At 40.4% G+C, this 22,272-nt stretch overlaps 4 protein-coding genes across 5 annotated transcripts in view; all 4 read right to left on the reverse strand.

Moving 5' to 3' along the window:
* Nucleotides 1-2,292, reverse strand: part of rbm46 (RNA binding motif protein 46) — a 36,435-nt gene extending 34,143 nt beyond the window's left edge. The window contains exons 1-2 of one of the 2 annotated variants that reach the window (XM_003455543.5): nt 2,157-2,292; nt 1,520-1,699 (exon numbers count right to left, since the gene is read on the reverse strand). In XM_003455543.5, the coding sequence (XP_003455591.1) occupies nt 1,520-1,699; nt 2,157-2,175 (199 nt within the window). In that variant the 5' untranslated portion in view covers nt 2,176-2,292. Of the gene's footprint in view, nt 1-1,519; nt 1,718-2,156 lie in introns of both variants that reach the window. The other variant, XM_019360251.2, reaches the window with a different exon arrangement.
* A 480-nt stretch (nt 2,293-2,772) lies between these two features.
* Nucleotides 2,773-15,863, reverse strand: lratb.2 (lecithin retinol acyltransferase b, tandem duplicate 2). Its single transcript, XM_003455532.3, has 6 exons — nt 15,780-15,863; nt 7,105-7,373; nt 6,840-6,945; nt 6,640-6,714; nt 5,804-5,956; nt 2,773-3,160 (listed from the first exon to the last, which is right to left on the reverse strand). Exons 2-6 carry the CDS (start codon nt 7,320-7,322, stop codon nt 3,005-3,007), a joined length of 708 nt encoding a protein of 235 aa, XP_003455580.1. The 5' UTR covers nt 7,323-7,373; nt 15,780-15,863; the 3' UTR covers nt 2,773-3,004.
* LOC109194412 (lecithin retinol acyltransferase) lies at nt 8,507-13,160 on the reverse strand. The gene is made up of 2 exons (XM_019360253.2): nt 12,482-13,160; nt 8,507-8,880 (listed from the first exon to the last, which is right to left on the reverse strand). Exons 1-2 carry the CDS (start codon nt 13,055-13,057, stop codon nt 8,728-8,730), a joined length of 729 nt encoding a protein of 242 aa, XP_019215798.1. The 5' UTR covers nt 13,058-13,160; the 3' UTR covers nt 8,507-8,727.
* lratb.1 (lecithin retinol acyltransferase b, tandem duplicate 1) overlaps nt 15,780-22,272 on the reverse strand; it is a 39,632-nt gene continuing 33,139 nt past the window's right edge. Inside the window, exon 20 of the mRNA XM_025905538.1 lies at nt 15,780-15,875. Coding sequence (XP_025761323.1) covers nt 15,846-15,875 — 30 coding nt within the window. The 3' untranslated portion in view covers nt 15,780-15,845. The remainder of the gene's footprint in view (nt 15,876-22,272) is intronic.

Here is a 22,272-nt window from a genome sequence, read left to right on the forward strand (position 1 = left end):
AAAGCTGTGCAGATTACAGCAAATCTGATAAACTGAAAGCAGCATAAATTTAAAAAATAAATGCATGACTTACAAATAAAAAAGTTTATGTAACAAAATCATATCAAGTATTTTTTAATTTAACAATTGAAATAATTTGAAACATTTAAATGAAATGCAATAAAAGGTGGTAAAACTAGAACAATGTAAGAAATAGAGCTGGGCGATATGGCCTAAAATCCATATCGCGGTATAATTTGAAGCATGTGCCGTAACGATATGTATCGCGATATATTCTTTTCTTCTGTGTAACGTATTTTACACACTATAAGGCACACTTAAAATCCTTTAATTTTCTCAAAAATCGACAGGGTGCCTCATGTATGAATTCTGGTTGTGCTTACTGACCTCGAACCGATTTTATGTGGTACACGGCGCTAAAAAATCTGTCAAAAAATGTTTGACTTTGTACAACTTTGGTAAGCTCTTAAGCCCCACCAGCTTGATGGATTGCCGGAGCATTACGGCTGCCGTAGTCAGGAGCCTTGCGGAGTAATCTGGGTCCAAAACTCCGTCCACTTCAGGTCCCAAAGTCAAATAAACACTGCGAACATTAATATAGTGCAACAACATGGGAATAGAGCAGCTGCGAGAGAATTCAGCATTAATGAATCAATGCCATTTGCTATTACTGTCGCCCGGCATAATTTGCAGATGATGTTGTTTGCAGCTGCTGCAATGCTTTCGACCAAAACAGGCGCAGCTTGATGACGCCATCAACAGGCACTATCGCGGTACAGCGGTATAGTCAAAATCCCTACCGTTGGCCAAATTTATATCATTTCTACCGTATACCGTTTATACCGTCCACCCCTAGTAAGAAATATATAAAAAAAAATATTTAAAAAAATAATTTTACCAAACATACATTGAAAAGGAATACAAATTTAATTAGCAAAAATAAATATACTAAAGTTAAAAGTTAAATAGGGTATATTAAAATCAATAAAAAAAAAAAGTGTCAAAATAAAAGTTAGAACATATAAACAATAATTTATCATTGAATTGATTTTTTAATAAATTTTAATTTAATTCATCTATAATAAAACTAAAGAAAATGAAATGTTCAAAAATACATTATTTAAAACTAATTAAAGGAAAATGAATGTATGAAAGACTTATTTATCTGTAAGTTTGAATGAAATGCAATAAAGAAGAATATCATAAGTTATAAAACAAGAGCAAATAATTAAAATTAGTGAATTAAAATAAACCTTATGCATTAATAAAAATAAAATAGTCTAAATGAAAACAATTAAAGCCCACAGTTTGGACCAGAGAGGGAGTTTTCTCTCATTCTGCTGCCTGCTGGCCACAGGGCGTGGCTACCACGTGATCTAACCAGGTAAACAGGGAGCCACCTTGTTACCTACCTCTCTCGTAGACAGCTCATATACATCCGTTTTTGACACAACTAGGACTCCACAGCTACCCTGGGGCTGTTGTTTGTTTGTTTTACTTGAGTCCCAGGTTGACATACCTGGCGGTGGACCTCCGTACTTCCTCTGCCCGTTCTCTTGCACCATGTTGTAGCCCGTCTTGTCGATCAGGGACAGCAGAGCCATCTCTTTAGCACAGATCACCTTTAGGTCCTCCTCCATTACCAGCGGCCTCGCCTCCTCACCCGAGTCCGTGTTCACGTCTTCCTCCCTGAGATCCTCTGTCCAACAAACAGAGACTGCAACACTCATAAATAGAACCCGAGGATGATGTGAACTTTTAGTGTCTTATAATTTACTTTACTCTGTTGAAAATATTATATCTGTGCTTTTTGGCTGTTTTGTAAGTCACCGTCTTTTGTATATAACCTAAAGCCGCTATAAAAGCTAAATTAGCTTTCATTTTCTTTTGTAGTTTATTTTTCACACTTTCAAGAGTTCACTTCACATCTTAACGCCAAACAGCAACATTTAACACTAATATTGTGTTTCTAACCTGCTCGTGTGTAGCTAACTTTATTCGTTTAAAGCTTAAAAGCCAAAGTTCCGCTGCTAACTCAGCTAGCCGTCATGCTAGCAGCTCCGTTATATAACTTAAACTTTCTTGTCTTCCGACCGTTTCTCAAAGCATGAAACCATGATAATGAAACTTTATTTTAGGGCCGGATAAAATCCTACCGCTTCTTTCCAGCGCCATTTCCTGTCAGAGTGAAATAAAACCCTGCCGTTCCCGGACGATGCTGCGCTCTTCATCAACGATTCACCGAGAAAAGAGGGCGGGGCCGCCGGGCCAACCTAACTCCTGTGAGTGACATAAAGCTGGCCTCCCGTCAGCCAATCACAACTAAGGTAACTAACTAACTAACTAAATAAATAAAATATTAAAGCATGACCCTGAACTTTGAAAATTGTAAAAAAATAAATAAATAAACAAATAAACAACAATAATAATAATACTAGTAATTAATATACCCCTCCAAAAAATCTAAATGTGTTTTTAACTCGATTAAAAAAACATACTAAACAAATAAACCATAACACCAATGAAACGAAATAGGAGCAATAAAAAAAATAACAAAATACATAATAAAATGTAAATGAAGCATGTGTAAAATAATTTTGGAATAAAGTTTAATAAAAAAAATAATAATAAAATGACACAAAACCATATAGTAATCATGTTATGTTAAAAAATGTTGCTTTTTAATGGATCAACTAAAATTGTGATTAAAGCTTAGATTAGACTTGAAGTAACCTGAAAGAGACAAAGGGACTCAAGTCCACTGAATTAAAATTAAAAGTTTATTTAATATAAGATGTTAACATACAAGAAATAAGGCAAACCTTTTTTTCTTGTTCTCCTCGACTCCAAACATGTTTTTCTCTTGTTGATGACACAGATTAAAAGTCGGTAAAAACGCAGGACTTAACCTTTATTGAACTTTAAATATTTTATTGAATTTTCCTTTTTAAATGTTTTGTTGTTCAGGGGGCAAATTTCTTCAAGTTCGAAGGCCAGTTTTTCTTCATGAGGCCATCCAGATGAGGAAGGGCAGTATAACAGCCAGTAGGGCAGAGCACAGACTCACAGCCTGCAGGTAAAGCACCAAAGACACTGCCAAGACTGCTGCTGCCTTGGCAACACGCCGACTCAGTAGCAGCTTCCTCATCGTCTTACAGAACTGATAAGGAGAAGAAGAAAGGCAATAATGTAAAACCATCTATGATAGTGATGTTAAATTAAAACCCTTTATTTTATTAAAGTGCTACCTGGCATTTTGCCAGTGTTATACAGTCACAAGCCTAACTTTAGACACACCTGTTTAACTGCACTTTCACAAAAATATCTAATCAGCCAATCACATGGCAGCAGCTGAGTGCATTTATGGTCATGATCGACCTGCTGAGCATCCAAATGGGGAAGAAAGATGATTTAAGTGACTTTGAATGTTGTTGTTGAGTGTTTCAGAAACTGGTGATCTGCTGGGATTTTCTCACACAACCATTTCTAAGGTTTGCAGAGAATAGACTGAAAAAGAGAAAATATCCAGTGATATTTTTTTTTTCACTCCGGGGGGAAAATGCCTGGTTGATGTCAGAGGTCAGAGAATGTCTGGTTTGACTAATAGCAAAGCAACAGTAACTCAAATAACCACTCGATGCAACCAAGGTATGCAGAAGACCAACAGCAGCAGATAACTGCACCAGGGGTATCACTCCTGTCAGCTAAGAACAGAAAAATAAACCTACAGTTTGCACAGGATCTCCAACATTGGACAATAGAAGATTGGAAAAATGCTTCCTGGTCTGATGAATCTCCATTTTTGCTGCAGCATTCAGATAGTAGAGTCAGAATTTGCTGTAAACAGCATGAATCCATCCTGCCTTGTAACAACAGTTCAGGCTGCTGCCGGTGGTGTAATGATGAAGAAAATATTTTCTTGGTATACTTTAGTACCAACTGAGGATTTTTTAAACCCACAGCCCACCTGAGTATTGCTTCCGACCATGTCCATCCCATCTTTCTGATGAATAGTTGCCCCTAACATGCCACAAAGCTCAAATCATCTCAAACTGGTTTCTTGAACATGATGATGAGTTCGCTGAAATGAAATAGCCTCAACAGTGACCGGATCTATTTGGGACCTGTGGGAAGTAGTAGAACTGCTCATCATGGATACCCAGCTGACAAATGTGCAGCAACTGTGTGATGACATCATGTCAATATGGACCCGAACCTCAGAGGAATATTTCCAGCACCTTATTTAATCTGGACCACTAAGAATTAAGATGGCTCTGAAGGCAAAAAGGAGGCCCAACCCAGTACTAGCAAGGTATACCTAATAAATTGGCCAGTGAGTGTGTGTGCGTTCTGTTGGACTGCAGTGCAGAGTTTAAAATCAGCACTGTGTTTCCACTAGATGGAGTAGTTGCACAGTAATCTGGTTTTCATGGCTTTACTAGACAATCACTTCTGAAACAAGTGAAAACCGTCCACAACACATGCTTCTGTGCTTGTTTATCAGCTGACTGATAAATTGTCTAATCTTAAAGGTACTGACATGCTACCACGCAACTGTCTTTAATGACGACTTTCACTTTTTTTACATTTCTTTTATACAAATGACGTCCTTTAAGCCGCTTTGGTCTTTTTAAATTTCACTCTAATTGCCACACTCGTCTTCCTCCGGTCCATGCACTGCAGCACAAGCATCTTTGTTTACTGCCTTCTTTCATGATTAGGGTACATGCTTTTAATCGCACGCTGCAATCAGACGGCCTCGGAACAATGCTGCAACAACAAAAGAGCTTTCACTCAGGGCCTGTTGCTGCAACAGGGAGGCTTAACCCTATTAAAGAGGCAGGCTGGTCTGATCTGTGGTCAGTGTTAATCTGCAGCAGGAAACAACTGCTTTGCAGCTGAAGTGTAGGAAAGAAGCGTGATCTGATGTGTGTTCAGTGTTGGAGGAGCTGTTTGCTGTTCTTTCAGAGATTCTGAGCCTTCAGGTCAAAGTTTGGGTGACAAGTTTTTACATGAGGATAGATTGTGAATGCATTTAAAACCGACAAGTTTTAAATGCATTCACTGATATGCTGTCGAGTGGCGCCCCCTAGTGAGGAATGTCACTCACTGGTATTACAGACTGAAACTGATTGAAAGCAGTGGGTTAGGGATCTGTCTGCTTTTATAAAGTGCAATTATTTGCTGACCAGGATGATGCAGGTAATCCAAATTGTGGGGGGAGACGGGTTTCCCCCTACAGGGCATCTGTGCAATTCCATTGCCATTAGAAAAGATCCCCAAGACATTAAAGATGTTGCTGAACATCTGGGTGACTAGATGGTTGCTAAATATGAAGAAAGTCAATGAAATCGCTAATTTCCCCTGATCAAAGGAGGTTCCTGTCCTGTTCTTGCTTTACTGTGACTGAGCTGTTAATGACAGTCAGTTACTTTCACAGTTTAAACATCATGAGCGCTTCAACTGCTATTTCAGCAGCTTCATTTCTTAATTCCATTTTTCATTTCCCAAGTCAGGAGCAAGATTTGAACCCATGCCACCCACTGATGAGTTGGACCTTGAATGTTGAATTTTGTGGCATTTACCCATCCAGAGAAGAACAAGTGGTGCCATTACAGCTGCTTTCATTGCCTCCACATAAACTGAGGAGAACTACGACAGAAAGTTGAGCTTTCTATCAGCTATGAAAGACAAACTGACGACAGTCGTGTAGCTGTGTAATTGATTTAAAAAAAAAAACAACGTGATTTTAAAATGCAATGATCTATTAATAAGAAAAAAACATTATCATCTCTAAGATCACCTGAAATGTCTGGAAGCTCATGACAGTGCCGTATCGGCAGGACATGACAAAGTGTTCACAGTTGTACCACAGCAGGCTGTAGGGCACTTCTCCCTGCAGCTTCTCTGCCCTTCTGGCCACCTCCTCCCCTTTCAGCACTGCATGGCTTAATACCTGCACACAGAAGAGAGCAGCCTGCGTGTTGAAGTATGTGTGGGCAGGATCCCAAACCCCAGGGTTTGTGGGTGTGTGTTTGAATGTTTGATAAAATGCTCAAGCACAGGAAGAAGTGTTTGTATGACTGGGTGAATAGGACTTGTATTTAACAGTGATTTAAGTCCTTGATTGTAGTAGGAAAAGTGCTTTCTATTCACAATTGTAGTAAAAAGGCACTTTATATTGGTAGAAAAGTGCTACATAAATACAAGAGTATTTACCATAACCCCACGTTGCCTGCAGCTGTTGCCACATCTATAATCCCTTCAGATTAACATTTATTTAGAAGGTTAATTCCCAGTTTGGTGGCCAGAAACATTTGAAAGGAAACACCGTTTTCTCTCTTTTTCTCAGTTTAAAGCTATAAGAGGTGTTGCTTCACAGGCAAGTGTTTCTCTTTTTACTCAATAATTAGGCTTAACCCAGGAGTGGATTCATGTATATTAAGCCCACAGTCTAGCATAAAAATAGTATAAAAAGTCCTTAAATGTAACTTTATGGCATCTCAAACCAATAAAGTGTCTTTGGGTGTATTACTATTTAGACGAAGGACTTATCAATAATAGAATCATGTGTTAATTACTTTAACTTCTTTAACATCTTATAATTAAAGTGTTAGGTTTGTTTTGTCCTGATTTCACCTTGTCCATGGGGTTGACCCGTATGTCTGCTCCATAGGCAAAGTCCTCTACTGAGTCCACCCTCACACTGCCACACTGAAGACACAAGACACCAGTTAGATCTCATTTACAACCGATTCTTTACCTGCTGTCATTTGATATGAGAGAAAACGCTGTTGCACATTAAACCAGATGCTCAGCTGCTGCAGCACTTGGTGTACCTTAGCCAGTACTCCCAGTAGGAGTCTAGTATTGGAGACCATCTGCCTGATCCGATACTGGTCACTGGAGATGACGGGCATGATGTCTGGGATGAAATGAGCTACTCTGTGGAAAGGAAAGGAGTCAGGACAAATAAATGGAAAGTGTGAGACATCGGTGAGAAACGAAGGAAAAACGCTGGAATCAGCAACATTTTCACTTTTTTGAAACCTTTTGATACCTTTGAACTGTTTCACTGATATTCTAGCTGTGTGTCACCCTTACCTGCCTCCGCCCAGGTAAATCCCAAAGTGTATGAACAGAGTCCTGGGAACCTCCAGCAGGTCTCCTCTGGTGAATATCATGTCATATTTACTCTTCCTCCTCTCCCCTCCATGACACTCCAGTTCCTCTTCATTCTCCTTCTCTTTCTTCTTCTCCGCCGATGGCTCGAGTCCCGAGGCTGAGATGAAAAGCAGACCGAGAAGCGGCAGGGGAAACATGTCGAGAGGAGACGAAGGGGAAAGTGGAGCTGTCTGCGGTGTGGTTTTGTTCTGCTGGTGGGTGGGGCAGAAAGGGGATTAGAAACTGCTGGGAACCTTTAAGAGCTTTTTTTGAGCAGGACACTCTAAAACTGAGTGAAAGCTCCATAGTTTCCATGGTTAGATCCATGTTTGTCTGCCTGATATGATCTTCTGGCTCTTATCGTTTCTGGTGAAAAGGTTCATAATGTATGAAAATGAGCTAAAACACAGGCTTTCTATTTCAGTCATGCATGGACATGAAAATTTGTGCCAAATTTGAGGAAATGCCTGCAAGGCATTCAAGAAATCTGATATATTTACCTGAATAGGGTGCAACGCATCACCTGTAACTAACATTAGCTTGGTTTTTATACTACAATCACATTTTACATTGTTCACACATTTTTATGTTGGACGTTACTTTTCTGCATTCATCATTTCATCAAGATCTCCAACGGCACTGAAATGCAGCCCCAAACGTGTCAATGTTAAATCTCTTCACTTTGTCAGGTTTTCACATTTGATTGGTAAAAATCGTTTACAAGACTTTAAAATTCTAACAAAAGGAAAGTAGTTTTTCAAATTTTCACATCTTGACTGACAGAAGAAACTCGGAGACTCCAACAAGGGTGGAATTGATGACGTGGTTATCTGGTTGATAAGGAATACAAGATATCTGTTTGCTTCCATTTCCTTTATTTACATATAAAACACAGCACATTGTTACAAAGAGGTAAAAAATAATTCTGTACAAAAGCTTGTGACTGTTAGGAAACAATCAGGTCATGTAGACTATCTACAGACATTTACACATGAGCTTCACCTGGTTACAGTACTAAAAGGAACATTCAAACAAAGGGAAATTAAACAACTGACTTTAGTGTTTCATGTCTTTTAAGACGGTCAAGATAGAAAGCAGAGTTAATTTTTTTTCAAGTCAATAAACCCTTCAGAACCGTATGTATGGCCTCAATAGAAAAATAAATAAGTCATCTTTGGTTCCTTTACCAGCACAACCTTTCACCTTGAGACATCATTAGTCAACCAAATCTTGTTGGAGGCACAACATTTTTGAGTTTTGGTGAATTTTGAGCCTGTTGCTAACTCTGTTAACCTCCCATCTCCATTTTTTTCCTTTTTTGTTTTTTTTTTTTGTTTAAAAAAAAAAAAGGAATGAACTGAAAAAATAACAAGCAAATCACTTTCTGTGCAGCAGAAAAAAGCTACCAGATGGTGAAGTACAATTTTAAAAAGTTTTTTGAAAAGTTAAAATGTTTGCAGAAGACTACGTCCACAGTGTTGGTCTTCCAATATGGCGGCTCAGTGAGCTCTGAACCAGCGGTAAGGCTTGAACGCTGACAGTAAGTGCAGCTCCAGGCGGCTCCTAGCTCGCCATCCACAGGGTGAAGGGGATGAGGAAGGCTGGCAGGGCGGTGCTGACGGATATTCCCATATAAGCCATGGAAAGGAGCCCTAGCAGTGCCGTCAGCATGGCGTTTCGCTGGTCCCGGATCAGCAACTTCAGCCACTCGCAAAACTGGAGAGAGAGAGGAGGAAAACGGGCACAAAATTAATTATGATCATATGAATAGAGCAGCTGAAGAGCTTTAAATGTGATGAGAAAATATAAACTCAGGATTAATTTTATTTCTCAGTGAACAAAGAGGAAAAAACCCAAATTAAATCAATGTGACACAGTTTTTAAAACCAGGGCAACTCCCCAAAACACTCAGCAGTTTTCCAAGGTGTAAAGCATGTAGGTTGGTTAGTCTTTAGGCCTTTTTTTTTTTTAATTTACACCCAATGAGTCGCTTAATACACAGATAAAACTATTAGACACAGAATAAATTCACTCTATTCTCTTCCCCAAAGACTAACCAAAAAGCTCAAATCAAAGAGTTTTTTATGGTGGATACAAATGAAGCAAAGCCCCAGTCTTAAGACTTTCTCTAAGCCGACCTCTTGTAGCAGAATAACGGCCATAATTGACCTGATGTTTATTTTAGTGAGGGGCCCTAAGAGGTCCTTTTAAGAGCTTCTGTTGGCCCCTAGCCCCCCCTGTAATGAACCTGTAGAGGCAGACTCTGAGGCTGCAGACAGGTCTGATGTTTAGGTTAGAGATTACAGGAAGTGAAACTCGATCAGGGGAAAGTTTCTCTGCTGCAAGAGAGAAGCCACAGCCTGTTCTTCATTCCTGCTGCGTTTAGCTTCAGTTTCATTATAAGATAGGATAATATTGCATATACAGCAAGAATTTTCATTTTGTATGTGTGTGCAGTAATTGATATATACATATATTTTTTTAATGTAAAAGAAAATAAACTTTCAAATGTATTTTTTCCTTTGTTTCTTTTAGCTGAGGCAGAGCTTCCTACCACTAGAGGTCTCCCTTCTGCAAATCTGTGCAAGACAGCGCCCCCTGTGATGTTAACTGGTTTGGCATTTGTTTTACATGTAGGTCAAGTGTATTAGGCCCCTGTTCCACAGGCCTACAGACTGCATGCCAACCACTGGTTGCTAGGGAAATTGTGTATATACTTTAACGGGTTGGTGGAGTGAAAGTGGTCATAAAGATGTATTTGATGGTGCACTAAAAACATCCTCGCAATTGATTTGGTCGCTAACTGATAGCTGCGGTCGCCTGTAGTTTGTGTGAAAGATGTCGAGTTGCTATGACTCGCCAAGCAGTAGTGACGCTGTGATAACGCAAACTGTAAATCAGGAATCATTGACCTTCAAAGTAAGAGCTGCCTTTTTTTAAATGTGTGTGGATTTTAGCAGTAAGCCACAACTTTTACTGTGACGGCGAATGTTCTGTTTTTTGAGTCACACTTTTTTAAAGATTCACTAAAGCTCAAAGTGTAAAATCTGAATGTTTGTAGACAGGTCGCTGTATTTAACGTTAACTATTGGTAACCATGGCAACCTTCCTCTAATGACCAATGCAATCACAAGGGAGTTGTTGGTGCCGCGCCCTTCAGCAACCTAGGGACTGTTTCACTGTGGGGTCTTTACCTTAGAATATAAAGCACCTTGAGTAAACTGTTAGCTAAAAATAGCTTTGGTGCTCAAATAATAATAAATGATTTTGCTGAGTGTTAAATACTCAATATATTAATTATCTGTCAGGTTTTTTTTAAACTTTTTTTGTGCTTTTATGTCAAATAAACATTTCACTTAGAACTTTTTACTTTGAACTTCAGATGTTCAGAGGAACTGGTGAAAATGGTGTAACATGCTATTAATCTGTTTTCTCATTAGCATTTCTTATTAGCACGGAGCATAAAGTAAAGCTGAAGCTGATGGGAGTGTCTCTAGTTTTTCAGATATTTGGACAAAATCCGAAAGGACGGCGCCAAACTGAACCCAAAAAGCCTCAAACAGAGTTGCTTCTGTGATGCCTAACCACAATCTGAATTAACCACAGAGAGGTTAGCTTTCTGATGTGCAGGAGCCTCTGCTGCATCATCATCATCATCATCATCATCAGAGCGTACCAGCCCAGACTCTGCTGCTGCCTTTTGGTTTCTGGCAGGCGACTCTGGTCTGAATGCAGCTCTTGTTCTCAGGACTTTTCCAAGAAGTGACCCAGATTTTCCTTTTCTGCTCAGAAGCAGCTTCACATTCACTTGGAAACAGAGGCCGAGGGCTCTAAATGTTGTTTTTAATGTCTGAAAATGAAGACTTAAAGCTCATGAATAAATCAGTGCGGTGAACAGAGTTAGCTGTACAAAGAGAACAGCGACTTTCTGGTTTTTACGGTGTGTTTCCTTTCTTAGCTCCCCCCCACTTTGGATGTGTCTTTATCCGTGATTATTGCTATTATGGCTTCTTTCCACTCCTCTATCCTACCTCTGTGGAACTTTTAAAGTTCTGTGGATGGAAAATAAAAAGAGAAGACCTGCAGAGCAGCCGGTAAACAGATGCAGCCAGACTAGAGCATGGCAGAACACAGCGAGCTGGTTCTATAGCAATAATAATAACTAACCACTGACTGTGTTTGTGAACCTAAGCTGCAAACGATGCTGTGATCCTGTTTGCTGTGCTTCTTTTTATTTTTATGCCACTTAAGTGATTAAAGCTGCTATATTAAAGTAATGTGATTGCATTTAATCAATAATAATAATGTCATGCAGGTGACTATTTACTTTCAATGTGTTTCACTGTGAAAACTGTTGTAATATTACTTCTCAATCACTCTAAACAGATGTCAAACATGCGGTTCGTGGTCTAGAACCAGCCTGGCACAGGGTCCAATGTGGCCCAGTGAATGGCTTTGAAAAGATGTAAAAACTGAAAAGGATGAGGGCATAAATCTTGTTCTATTTCCTCGTTAAAAATGTTTAATGACACCAGAGTTTGGCTGTGAATGTCACCTGAGCCCGAGGTCTGAGTCAGTGTCACGTTTACTGCCAGCACCCATGACCATCTGCACCAAACCAGGTAACAGATAAAGACTTAATATTCAGATTTTTTGTGCCGCCACATTTAAAAATCCAGCCTCAAGTTCACAAACCATCTACACATTCAAAATCTAATGACTGCTGTAAAAGGAAAGGAAAACGGGGCTTTGTTTACAGGCTTTTAAACACGCTTGGATGCACCTCAACTTCACATTCAAATAAAACGTTAAGAAGAAATAAAGATTTGCAGCAGAACAAACTGTTCCTGCTTACCGTGAAAAAAGAAAAAAGAAATCACTGTGAAGCATCAGTGCAGCGCTGTCAAAGTAAACGCTCTGATGTTGTGCCAAAAATTAAACTTAAACTGTCATAAATGACTTGTTGGCCTATAATCTGTTAAAATGTGTCAGACACATTTTAATGATTTATCAAATCATTTAATGATTTGAATGATACGGAGTCACTCTGAGTGTCAGTGACACCAAAAATGTTTTTCAAGAGCGATCTGGCAAAGAGGGAAGCAGAACTTATGGCAAATATAACTTTAAAGTTCTGTAAACAAACTTTCAGTGTCAAAAAGGCCAGTTTTTTATAATGGAAATACAACGACACATAAACAGAGCAGGTTCTCCTTCATAGATCCTGTTCACTGCGGTGGGTTTACCATCAGAAGGAGAGATATTAGACATAACACACCCCGCACCCACGCCGGGTCGGTCTTATGCTCGGGCTCACCTTGTCGGTCTGCAGGCTCTGCGCGGTGCCGTAGCGGCAGTAGGTGACGAAGTGCTCGCAGTTGTTCCATAGCAGGCTGTAGGTGACGGTGCCCACCAGCCGCTCCGCCCGCAGCGCCACCTCTTCCCCGGCCAGCGGGCTCTTGCGCACCGAGCGGTCCATGGCGTTCAGCAGGATCCCGGCGCCGTACGCGAAGTCCTCCACGGAGTCCACGCGCACGCTGGCGCGCTTCGCGATGACCCCGAGCAGCAGCCGCGTGTTGGTCACCATCTCCTGGATCTGGCGGCTGTCGGCGGTCAGCGCCGGGAGGATGTCCGGGATGAGGTGCGCCACCCGGTCGTCGCCCAGGTAGATGCCAAAGTGGGTGAAGAGAGTCCGGGGAACCTCCAGCAGGTCTCCCCGCTGGAACCGGTGAGAGGCTGAGTCCGGCTGCGGCGGTGAGTCCTCCCGGTCACAGCGCTTGGTGGTGGGCGGCGGCTCTGCGCACTCTACGCCCAGAGGAGGCAGCAGGCTGGAGAGCTTGATGTGCGCGAGGAGGAAGAGCTTCTCCAGGAGGAAGGTGAGCGTGTCCAGCATGGTGAGGCTGCAGTAAACCTGTCTGTGATCACTGATCTGCTTCTCTGTGGCCTCCTCTGGGCACAGCCACGAGTTTTCCTCCTCACTCTGGAGGGGAGGGGTCGTGACGTCATGACCGCAAAGAGAGGCTGCAAGTGAAACGCGGGTGTGGGACAGGGAGAGGGGGGGAGAGAGGGGGGCTCTCAGGGATCTGCAGAGCGGCTGGAATAGGTTTGTGAGTCAGGTATGAGGCTATGGCAGAAAAACAGAACTCTGCTCAAACCGCAGAGCGTCCACCTCCACACCAACCAAATGCAGAGTTCACAACTTTCTAGCACAGCAAAATGTGGCTCTCATACATTCATCACCACCACCTTCCTGGGAACTGTGCTGAGGTCGCAGCTTTCCCAAAGCCACCAAATGGCCTCACACACACACATTCACAGGGAGGCAGAGTGAACTGGCAGTGTGTGTGTCTGCAGAGCTGTGCTTGTGTGTGTGTGTGTGTGTGTGTGAGCTGCAGGCTCAGCTCCTGTTTTTTAAACTCAGGAAACTGATTAGTAAATAAAGTCATTATTCTTGGTATCACATTAAACTCCTTGTTTACTTCCGAGCTTCCACCAAAAATCCCTGCGGGGGCTTTAAACACAGCATCACCTCTGGAGCTGAAATGCCAAAACACGGACATAAACTGCAGTTCCTCTAACGACCACTGGAGGCTGGGACTCCCACAGACTCCAGTGTTAAAGTGTTCAACTTTAAATGAAAGTGTTTACAGCCTCCTGCAGAAACAGTTTTGATCTCTGTTACTAACTTAACCCATCATAACAACTGTTAGGGGTGTGGCCTTTTGTTTGACTGACAGGTGAATGGTGACACGGGTGGTTGTAGCTGCTGGTTCAACTCAGCTAATTGGACTCACTGAAATAGACCTGTGGACCAGCTCTTTACCACTAGCTGAAGTGGTAATTCAGCTTAACTCGGTTTTAGTCATTTTCCATAACAATTGAGGACCACCTAATGTGCGTGCATCATTATAGCATCACAGCCAATAGTCCTGTGACGTCATTTATACCCGCTGTGGCTTTTCATCAGACTTGGGGACCATGGCATTGTTTTTACAGGCATTTACTGTAGCCTGGTACCAGGTACTACCACCTAATGAAAACCATTAGCCGAGTTGTGACGTGTACGTACTAAGGAACCGAAATGTTGAGTCTTACATTATTTTTACTTTTAATGTAGTTTAAAAAAAAAAAAACTTTTACATTTTTTCCCTGCTCATTTCTCTTCTCTGTGAACTCGAGCTAAATTTACAACCAGTCAGTACTCTGCCTACACACAGCCTGAGTGACTGACGTGACCAGAACCCAACAAACTAAATGTGTTTGTATGGGACAAAGTGGAACACATGAAGACAGGTGCCCAGAAACCATTATTACTAACTTACAAATAAAGACACAATAACTGTGAACGTGACCAGACGGTCATTTAGCATGTACAGGCTAAATCTGTTGTTTCCAAATCGCTTGCAAAGTAAATAGAATAAGGATAAAAGGAAGCTCAAGTTTGTTCTTACGTTCTCCTTTTTATTTCTAGATATTATTCTCTTCTCTTTCCCCCTGCTGATATTTAAGCTGTTCTTCTGCCTGGTAACAGATTTGGAGTTTCAGCTCAGATGCATCCATATATTAGCTTATCTTGCTAATATATTTTGAGCTATAACTGACACATTTAGCATTTTTAAAATACCTAATTATGACCCAAAATTCATCATACTTTAAAATTTCCTCCTGTGAGATACTGGAAAATATTTTTGGCAAAAAACAAACAAACAAACAAACAAAAAAGACTTGGCATGAGTTGAATTCCTACAATCCCCCACTCTTTGCATGGCCATACAGCTACAACCGTGGACACCTACACCAGTTAAACTTGCTAAAAGGCATCGTAAAAGTTATCACCCCTCAGCTGGATTACGCTAACTTCCTGTATATTTGGAGATGGCTGCCAGATTTCTAATTGCTGCAAAGAAAAGATAAAATATAATAAAAATACAACCAATTAGTATAAATGTCTGCAAACAGAAACATTATTAAAATAGAGGAAACAATGACGGTGTACTCAACACACTATATTAAATCCATGTAGATTTTCAGGGAGTGATTACGCACCTAAGCATGATTAGTCTCCATATAGTTCAGGCAGAGTCATATATTTTCGTTTTGTTTTTGCTCACAGCCACAGGAAGTCATTTGAGAAAAAGAATTAGTTACATGGTGCTCCAGAGCAGCAGCCTTTAAAGCTGGGTCACCTTTGGTTATTAGAGGAAAGGACCTCAGTGAGTCAAACTATGGAGTTCATTTTGTGGCACTGATCCATGAATGGCTTCAAAATCAAATGAGCTTTGCATTTCACGGTTGATAAAATCATCTTTTCTCTAGCAGCTGAGGTTTTTAAAGCGTTTACAATCGAGGAGGAATTTGTCCAACTCATAAAGATGTGATAAACGCATGAATAAATGTTTCTAAGAGATAACAATGGCTTTAACTTGGTGACGCCCTTCACAACACTGCAGATCTGCCTGTTAAAATTGCAGAACGATTCCCTAAAAAGTGTCTGACAGAAGCTGTTTTACCTGCACTGTCCTCACACGAGTTTAAGGTTAAAGTCTACGCCATGTCCGATGTCACTGAATCGGACACTGTGGCTGCTTTGCATGTGTGAAAACAGATTTAATTACCAATGCTGAGAGCAGCAGTTGTAGTCAGGAGGACAGAAGCTGTTTTTCATCCACCTCTCATTTCTGTTATTCATTCTTCTCCTGCCTTTCTTCCTTCTGTAAAGAGAAGAAGAGGATTGTGAGGGGATTAAGGGTAGATTATAGAAACACACACACACGGACACACTGAGCCTCCATCCCCCCTGCTGAGACAGCCTAACTGGTGCTGAAAGATTGTGGAGGGATGAGATTTGCCTGCTGAATGAGTGTTGATGTGATCCCTGCTGAGACGCTGCTAAAAGGTGAATGGAGATGAGTGACAGGCTGCTCGGCGGGTGTGTGGGTGTACCTGTAAATCTGTTCACACGGGGACCAGGAACTATTTCAGACCTTGTGAGGACATTTGTGCATGAAGGCATTTTCTGTGTTAAGTTGTTATTTTATTCTCATTTGTTAACTCGATGGATTTTTTAGTCTTTAGTTTCACTTTGATTATCTTCTTTCTGTAGTTATTTTGTGTCTGTTTGTGGTCGTTAAGAGTTGGTTTGCATCTCTGATACTGGTCATTGTCCCCGCCTCCTTTTGGTCGTTGTGAGTGTGATAGTTGTTTAGCACTTCTTTGTAAACATTTGCATCTTTTTCTCTCTTTCAGAGAACTCTATGTGACCTTTCCAAACCATTGTTATTAACGATGCCCTCAGCCATGACAGTGAAGATGAACTAAATACAGGGAGTGCAGAATTATTAGGCAAGTTGTATTTTTGAGGAATAATTTTATTATTGAACAACAACCATGTTCTCAATGAACCCAAAAAACTCATTAATATCAAAGCTGAATGTTTTTGGAAGTAGTTTTTAGTTTGTTTTTAGTTTTAGCTATTTTAGGGGGATATCTGTCTGTGCAGGTGACTATTACTGTGCATAATTATTAGGCAACTTAACAAAAAACAAATATATACCCATTTCAATTATTTATTTTTACCAGTGAAACCAATATAACATCTCCACATTCACAAATATACATTTCTGACATTCAAAAACAAAACAAAAACAAATCAGCGACCAATATAGCCACCTTTCTTTGCAAGGACACTCAAAAGCCTGCCATCCATGGATTCTGTCAGTGTTTTGATCTGTTCACCATCAACATTGCGTGCAGCAGCAACCACAGCCTCCCAGACACTGTTCAGAGAGGTGTACTGTTTTCCCCTCCTTGTAAATCTCACATTTGATGATGGACCACAGGTTCTCAATGGGGTTCAGATCAGGTGAACAAGGAGGCCATGTCATTAGTTTTTCTTCTTTTATACCCTTTCTTGCCAGCCACGCTGTGGAGTACTTGGACGCGTGTGATGGAGCATTGTCCTGCATGGAAATCATGTTTTTCTTAAAGGATGCAGACTTCTTCCTGTACCACTGCTTGAAGAAGGTGTCTTCCAGAAACTGGCAGTAGGACTGGGAGTTGAGCTTGACTCCATCCTCAACCCGAAAAGGCCCCACAAGCTCATCTTTGATGATACCAGCCCAAACCAGTACTCCACCTCCACCTTGCTGGCGTCTGAGTCGGACTGGAGCTCTCTGCCCTTTACCAATCCAGCCACGGGCCCATCCATCTGGCCCATCAAGACTCACTCTCATTTCATCAGTCCATAAAACCTTAGAAAAATCAGTCTTGAGATATTTCTTGGCCCAGTCTTGACGTTTCAGCTTGTGTGTCTTGTTCAGTGGTGGTCGTCTTTCAGCCTTTCTTACCTTGGCCATGTCTCTGAGTATTGCACACCTTGTGCTTTTGGGCACTCCAGTGATGTTGCAGCTCTGAAATATGGCCAAACTGGTGGCAAGTGGCATCTTGGCAGCTGCACGCTTGACTTTTCTCAGTTCATGGGCAGTTATTTTGCGCCTTGGTTTTTCCACACGCTTCTTGCCACCCTGTTGACTATTTTGAATGAAACACTTGATTGTTCGATGATCACGCTTCAGAAGCTTTGCAATTTTAAGACTGCTGCATCCCTCTGCAAGATATCTCACTATTTTTGACTTTTCTGAGCCTGTCAAGTCCTTCTTTTGACCCATTTTGCCAAAGGAAAGGAAGTTGCCTAATAATTATGCACACCTGATATAGGGTGTTGATGTCATTAGACCACACCCCTTCTCATTACAGAGATGCACATCACCCTAATATGCTTAATTGGTAGTAGGCTTTCGAGCCTATACAGCTTGGAGTAAGACAACATGCATGAAGAGGATGATGTGGACAAAATACTCATTTGCCTAATAATTCTGCACTCCCTCTAGTGATGACATATATGCTGTACAACACATCAGAGACTAGCATGTGTACTGAATATTGGAAAAAGGATTAACTGTGATGAAGTTGCCAATGTCAGATACATGCTAGCTAACTGCACATGTTAGCTATACATTATTAATTTATGCAATTCCATGAAATCAATAAATCACGTGTTGAACATGATATTATCACTGTACATGGGTTAGCTGCAGAAGTGATTTGACAGGCTAAGCTAGCATTTCTAATCAGACCTGATTGTGTCAGTAATAACATTTGTACAGGCTCTGGAAAATAGCTTTTTTTGTGTTAGCAGGTACACTAGTGTTAGGTAACCTTAGCCAAAAGAAACACAGCCTACTGGGGATTTATGCTTCAGCGGCAAATCTGAAGCTATGTCATAACCGCAAACCCCTCTGAAACCTATGTAGGTTAAAGCTGTGCTATAACCTACAGTGTACCTCCCTAGAAGTATAACTTCACGTCAGGTCTACGCAGCCTGCAACTACTGTGATTGTTCAGTACTCCTCATGTGCATTTATCATTACTTTGTCCCTGCAGTTGAATTTTAAAATAAAAATCAGAACATCACTAAAAGGACTCAGAAAAGTCAGCAAATTCCTGGAGGCAGATTGATGAAACTATGGATGTAAGAGGATGTACAAAGAAGTGAAAAACTTGAGAGAATGTGTTTATCCCCAAAGAAAACTGACCACAACAAAGACCGGAACTCAGAAGAGGAAAAAATCCCATCTCTAACTTATGTAGCTTACCTAAATTACCCCTCAAGCTCTACAAGGCTTCTCAGCAGAAGTCTAAATCAGGCCTTATAAGTTAAAGTCTGTATTGTGCTGGAAGCTAGTTGTTTGGTAATGTTAGTGGACTAAATTTCTAAGCTAGCATTAGCTAGTGTTGCTAACTGTCGACTGTCATAGACTGTGTTAATCCTACACTAGACAAATTTACATATTATGACAGCACAAGGGTTAGCAAGAAAAAGTCAAATAGAAGCCAAAACAATTATACATGTAATTCTTACTATTTACGAATGGTTGCTATATAGAGTAAATACACAAATAGAAACATCTTCGTATGTACATAAAGTGCATTGGGAGTGGCAATATATAGTCCTTTGTGTTTGCATGTGTGTACAGTACAGTCTAGTCCGACTGCTGTCAGGATGAAGGACCTGTGATAGTGTGCGATGAATATCACATTGTTTGGATTTTCACTGAAAACTGCATTGCAAGCCCTTCACAGTAAAAAAAAGAGATTTTAATACATGAAAAAAGTTGCATAAGTGTTTCTGTGTCTACTTATGTTTTATTTAATTCATTTAGCTAATTATGTTTTGTGTGTCTTCTTTGTTGCTTTCATCTTTTGTGAGTGTTTTGATTTTGTCTCATTTTGAAGTAAGGCATCAGTTTACATCAGTTTACATCAGTTTGCATTTGTTGTATGTCTGTTTTCTGTGAAGTCAGTTTTCGTCTGTTTGTGGTTCATTATTTTGTTTTCAGTCCTTTTATTGTTTCTGCAGTTGCGTGCATCTTCCTGTTTCTGTCAGCACGAGTAGTTCTGGGTCATTTTCTTTATATTTGTTGTTTTTCCGCAGCATTCTGTGTTACTTTGAAGCAGTCTGTTGGAGTGCATTTATCCATTATTGCCTGATAGTGTTACAGCCAGAGCAGTTCCTGCTGTGAATTCGCCTGTCTGGATGTGTCCTGGCCGCTCTTTAGCCCTCCTAGCTGCCACTCTGAACATTTTGGAGGCCAGATACAGGAGAGCTCCAGTATCAGAAAGCCTTTTCTTTGTAGCTTGTGAGCTGTGCATTTTGACTCTTGCTTTGTGGAGAAGAAGTGATAATAAAAGCTTGATATTTTGATATATTTGTCCCTTTTTTTTCCAACCCAGTGACCTTTTTGTTACTTCCACCACCTAACAATAGGCCTATGAAATAGGCGACAGTGATATGAATAAATAATGAGATACTGTAAAATAAATTCAAATATGAAGGACGGTAGAACTATAAATCAAAATCTGGTCCCCAGCTATAAATCCAAACCTCTCTGTCAAAAAAGATTCTTACCACAAACAAATACATGCACACATACACATGCATTTGTGTGTGTCCCTCAGCATGGTGTTAATGCTCTCCAGCTGCTTTTAGGAGGAGATATGGGATAAACACAGCAGCTCATGTCAAACAAAACCTACATTAGCATCTTATTACAGGTGAAAGTACTCACACTGGGCGGAGATCCTAAAAACACAATCAGAAACAGCACCAGAACTTTTACAGCCTCCTCCATGTGTGTGAAAACAAATCATACTTTATAAATATTGGATTTCATAAAAAAGACATTTTAAACACAGGAAACATACCTTGACTTTTCAGAACCACAGTGAGTCCTATTAAGTCAACGGATATTGAATGAGTCCTTACAAGTAGTAAAATAACCATTTTATTTTAGCTATTATTATTTTATCATTAACGACCCAAAACACTGTCAAGTATTTCAGGGAAAACTATAAAAATAGGCTACAAGTATTTAGGTTATTATATACCCAGTGCACCAATAGAAACCACTGACAAAGACCAAAGGAAGAACTGGTTCTTGAAAAACTCGGTTAACATCAAATCTGGACCCAACGTCCAATGTTTTTGAAGAAAGCTGTTTTTTGAGGCTAATTTGAATGTAATTTAATGTGTCTGTAGGGATGGCCCAAATTTTTGCATACTAACCTAATTTTGGGGCAATCCTTTTGTGGAGTCACAGCTCCAAAATAAGACGTGAGAAAAATGGGAAAGCAAAGTGAGAAAAGCCCAACAGACACAAAGAGGGAAGAAAAATGACCGATGGGGAGCAATTCATCTCCTTTTATCAATCTTGACAGCACAACAGAGCGACTTTTACCCCACTGAAACAATCCCACTAGTTAGAGCACTGCAGGACATGCCATTAATTAAAAGGAGAGAAAGCTATCCAACTATAATGTCAGTACGCTTTATAAATGAAAGGTTATCCATCTTTGAATAGCTTGTTTGATTTTTAGACTAGCTCAGAAGTGATACATTAAGAAATTGTGGAGGCAAAGTATTATTAGCATTCGTACGTGAGAAGCCTTGTGATATAAAACATCAAAAAATGACAGTTTAGTTTAGTACCTTTGTAGTGTTAGCTTAAAAACTAAAGCTAAGCTAAAACTCGGATAACTATGAAAAATAATCAAGCCTCAAAGCCAGTAATAACCAAATAGGATCTGTATCATGAACAGAGTTTATTTAATTTCATATTTAAAGAGTATAAGCAAAATAAAAAGCTTGAGCTGTGCTTAGAGTATCACACAAATATAGGGTTTATAGTAAACCCTAAATATAGGGCAAGTTTGCCTCAAGTATGCCTCTTGGGGCGGATGGGCAGCTGGCACATTGTAATCTGAAGTCTGCATGGTCACAGAAACTTGGCAGCCCTGCTTGTGTCCTTCTTGGGCCCAAGCAGACACAAGTGGATTCAAAGTATAATCAAGGCTTAACCAAGTTTTTTTTCTTAATAAAAACACTAATAACATTAGTGACCATAACTAGGACCTCTGTTTATGCTAACATAACCACAGACTGAAATGAGAGTAAAAGCGAGGGGGGAAATTAACAAACTTGAAAACACAAAGGTCTCAACATGCATTTCTTCATCTCCCCGTTCTTACTAGCCACCAGTCCCAGCTAGCATGTCAGAGCATGATGCTAAAGGACACCGTGCACATAACTGGGAGACACAGGAGAAATTTGATAAAGCTGCATTATAAAACACATTGGGATAACCACACATAGTTTTTCCAGCAGCACCAAACTTTTATGCTCCAGTAGCTACCTGGTGGTCTGGTGAGCAGATTTCACCAAGAACTTGTTTGTGGGCTTCATTGTGTCAGAGAAACATCTCCCATCCTCCCAGGCAGAGTTGGAGGCACTCAATGTGTTGCTATACCTCGCTGTGCATCAGTCTGAGCAGGACAAAAGCGATGGCGCCATGACAAACGATTCAACAAACTGGTGACCTGCTGCTTTCACATTGATTAATGCACACACACACTTGTTCCCATGCTGTCTGCATGTTCTGAATGTTAATCACCATCCTTCATCCTCCTTTTGTCAGTCTGATGTTCAGTGTACACTGTAGAACAGGAATTTAAAAGCCTTCCAAAATCCAAGAAAATTGTTCTCTGATGTTC

This window comes from Oreochromis niloticus, linkage group LG3 (assembly GCF_001858045.2).
Source record: "Oreochromis niloticus isolate F11D_XX linkage group LG3, O_niloticus_UMD_NMBU, whole genome shotgun sequence".
Taxonomy (NCBI): Eukaryota; Metazoa; Chordata; class Actinopteri; order Cichliformes; family Cichlidae; genus Oreochromis; species Oreochromis niloticus.

Excerpts from the sequence above, each read along its gene's own strand:
- LOC109194412 (XM_019360253.2), bottom strand. The coding sequence starts at position 13,057 with ATGCTGGACACGCTCACCTTCCTCCTGGAGAAGCTCTTCCTCCTCGCG. Across the intron at positions 8,881-12,481 it reads AGAGCCTGCAGACCGACAAG|TTTTGCGAGTGGCTGAAGTT; the intron begins GTGAGCCCGAGC and ends CTCTCTCTCCAG.
- lratb.2 (XM_003455532.3), bottom strand. The coding sequence starts at position 7,322 with ATGTTTCCCCTGCCGCTTCTCGGTCTGCTTTTCATCTCAGCCTCGGGA. Across the intron at positions 6,946-7,104 it reads ATTTACCTGGGCGGAGGCAG|AGTAGCTCATTTCATCCCAG; the intron begins GTAAGGGTGACA and ends TCCTTTCCACAG. Across the intron at positions 5,957-6,639 it reads GGGTCAACCCCATGGACAAG|GTATTAAGCCATGCAGTGCT; the intron begins GTGAAATCAGGA and ends TTCTGTGTGCAG.